The sequence below is a fragment of the Lottia gigantea genome (assembly GCF_000327385.1).
Source record: "Lottia gigantea unplaced genomic scaffold LOTGIsca_525, whole genome shotgun sequence".
In the NCBI taxonomy this organism is placed as follows: Eukaryota; Metazoa; Mollusca; class Gastropoda; family Lottiidae; genus Lottia; species Lottia gigantea.
In genome coordinates this window covers 14,960-17,871 of record NW_008709799.1, presented here as the reverse complement: position 1 = coordinate 17,871, position 2,912 = coordinate 14,960, and the positions used below count along the sequence as shown (strand labels likewise).

Below are 2,912 nucleotides of genomic sequence, written 5' to 3'. Positions count from 1 at the left end.
GGGCTACTTTTTCCTATGGGAGATTTTGAGCTGGGTTTTTTTCTAAATGTCTAGTTTGCCCATGTGTATATGCGTGCAAAATTTCAGCTTTGTAACTTTGTAACTTTTTAAAATAAAAATTTATTTGCATTTGAGCGCTTTTCGTGCAGTCGTCCCTTGTAAGAAAAAAATATCCATTTTTTGCCCTAATTGTTTTTAATTGGCTTTTAAGTGATATACCATGTGCCTGGGCCCTAATTAGAAGGAAAAGTCCCAAACATGGGCCAAATGGACGTATTTGGCAAAGTTAGGTATCGGACCTTCACCCTTGGTATGGCTTAAAAGAGCAGATAATAAACAACTTTTCCTAGGCTCACTTTTTTCCTATGGCAAATTTTTGAGCTCGGTTTTTTTCTAAATGTCTATCTTGCCCATGTGTATATGCGTGCAAAATTTCAGCTTTGTAGCTTTGTAAATTTTTAAAATAAAAATTTATTTGGATTTGAGCGCTTCTCGTGCAGTCGTCTCTTGTAAGAAAAAAATATCCATTTTTTGCCCTAATTGTTTTTAATTAGCTTTTAAGTAATATACCATGTGCCTGGGCCCTAATTAGAAGGAAAAGTCCCAAACATGGGCCAAATCGGCGTATTTCGCAAAGTTAGGTATCTGATCTTCACCCTTGGTATGGCTTAAAAGAGCAGATAATAAGCAACTTTTCCTGTGCTAACCTTTTTCCTATGGGGGATTTTTGAGCTTGGTTTTTTTGTAAATGTCTAGCTAGTCTATGTGGATATGTGTTCAAAATTTCAGCTTTGTAACTTTGTACCTTTTTAAAATAAAAATTTATTTGGATTTGAGCGCTTCTCGTGCAGTCGTCCCTTGTAACAAAAAAATATTAATTTTTTTCCCTAATTGTTTTTAATTAGCTTTTAAGTGATACTCCATGTCCTTGGAATCTAATTCTGTCTTACTGTATGACGTCATTTCGAGGTCATGTGAGATGCGCGCGCCTAAAACCATCATTAGTGTGTCTAACCATCGAGGTGAAAGCACCTCTCAATAGTCGATCTCTAATTTTCTAAATATTTTGAGAAATTCGACTTAGGCCTATGACCTGTGGTTTAGTTGAAATCTAGTGAGGCCATTATTTTATTAATTTAAGTTGCTACGAGATAGCACTATCTGTCGTTAATCGACAATTTTTTTTTTTTTTTTTTTTTTTTTTTTTAAAGCATTTTCTTGAGATTCTACGAAGAAAAGTTTAACTTCTACTTCGGCCAGCAAGTCAACTTTTGATCTCGCTAGTATAATTTTTGAAAAAGATAAAAGCAGAAAGTCTATAAAAGGGACTGATGGTTTTAAAACTAGCATTAAATCAACTGCAACTGGTGGAAATTTAGAAAAAGTCACATGCAGTCCGAGTGAAATGGCGGCAAGAAATCGACCGTCCTCATCCAAAAATAAAGATGATGCAATCATCGAAACTGCAAGTTTTTCAAAAGATAACAGTCAAACTTTTGCTGACTTCAAAATGGAAATGCATGAAATGCATAAAAAGTCTTTTGAAGAAATTCAATTAATTATTGCAAATTCGATGGATAATTTACGACAACCAGAAAGTCGTCGTACAGATAAAAGACCCATTTGTGGCCGGAAACGAGTTATTTCTGAATCTGATGTCAACAACGATAGATCAGAAGGTGAAATTTACGAAAATTCAGACTCTGATTTTCTTTTGACTCAAAAGAAGTATAAGATCCCGAAGTTGGATAAAAAGAGAGCCGGGAGAGAAAATCTGGACATAATACAACAAATTAATGAATTGTTGGAGCAATCTAATGATGAAAGAGATCATCAAGACCATGAAAAAGATGACGACTCAGAAAACGATTTTGAAAAGTTTCTTGAACAAGAATATTCTGTTGTGGATAAAGTTGGCAATGTTTTGCCAGCAAAAGTTGCTGACATAATTAAACACATGTTTAATACTAAGCAAGCTGATGATCGGTCAAAAGGAATAATGGAAAAATACCTGAGACCAGGGAATACTGAATTATATCCTCAAAAGATCAATACAGAAATTTGGGGGCATCTGAAAAAGGAAACCCAATTCAAAGACATTGACTCTTCAAATTGAGTGGAAAATTGATAAAATGTTCATATGCTGTTATGAGCTTAGTAGAACTGTTATTAAAATCTAAGAAACAGGACAAAAAGTCAGATTATAAAGACAGTAGTCTGTCTTCTGGGATTAAGGCTGGAATGGATGCTCTTTCATTACTTGGCCATATAGTGCAGGATCATAATCAGATTAGACGTGATAGTTGATTATCATCATTTTAAGATGGATACATTATCACATGCTATAAATTTAATTACAAAAAATTGTTACATGGCATCAATTGATTGGTCGAATGCTTATCATGCTCTGTCTATCTCCAAACCTTATAGAAAATATCTCCGATTTGTCTGGAAGGGGACATTGTATCAGTACTGTTGTTTGCCTAATGGCTATGCACCAGCTCCTCGTATATTCACAAAACTGACAAATGTATTTTTCTCTCAACTAAGAAAGTTGGGCCATTTGAATACAAACTTTATAGATGACAGTCTGTTAATTGGGGATGACATTGAAGATTGTAGAAACAATATCAGAGATACTGTACTGTTTTCATTAAAAGCTGGTTTTGTGGTTCATCCAGAAAAATCCATTTTAGATCCTGTACAGGAGATCACTTATTTAGGTTTCATTCTGAATTCTTCCAGTATGACTATTCGTTTAACTGAAGAAAGAGCTCATAAGCTGAAAGAAGCTTGTCTAGACATTTTGTCATCAAAATTTATAACATTAAGACTGTTTGCTTGTGTAATTGGCCAAATGGTTGCTTCTCTTCCTGGAGTTCAGTACGGCGAAATATATTATAGACGTTGTG

General features: G+C 34.4%; 1 protein-coding gene across 1 annotated transcript; it reads left to right on the top strand.

Annotated features, from left to right (window-relative positions):
• Nucleotides 1-1,405: 1,405 nt before the first annotated feature.
• LOTGIDRAFT_175884 (hypothetical protein) lies at nucleotides 1,406-2,116 on the top strand (the record flags this gene model as incomplete). Its single annotated transcript, XM_009062676.1, has 1 exon — nucleotides 1,406-2,116. The coding sequence occupies one exon, from the start codon at nucleotides 1,406-1,408 to the stop codon at nucleotides 2,114-2,116; it is 711 nt and encodes a 236-aa protein (XP_009060924.1).
• Nucleotides 2,117-2,912: the final 796 nt, after the last annotated feature.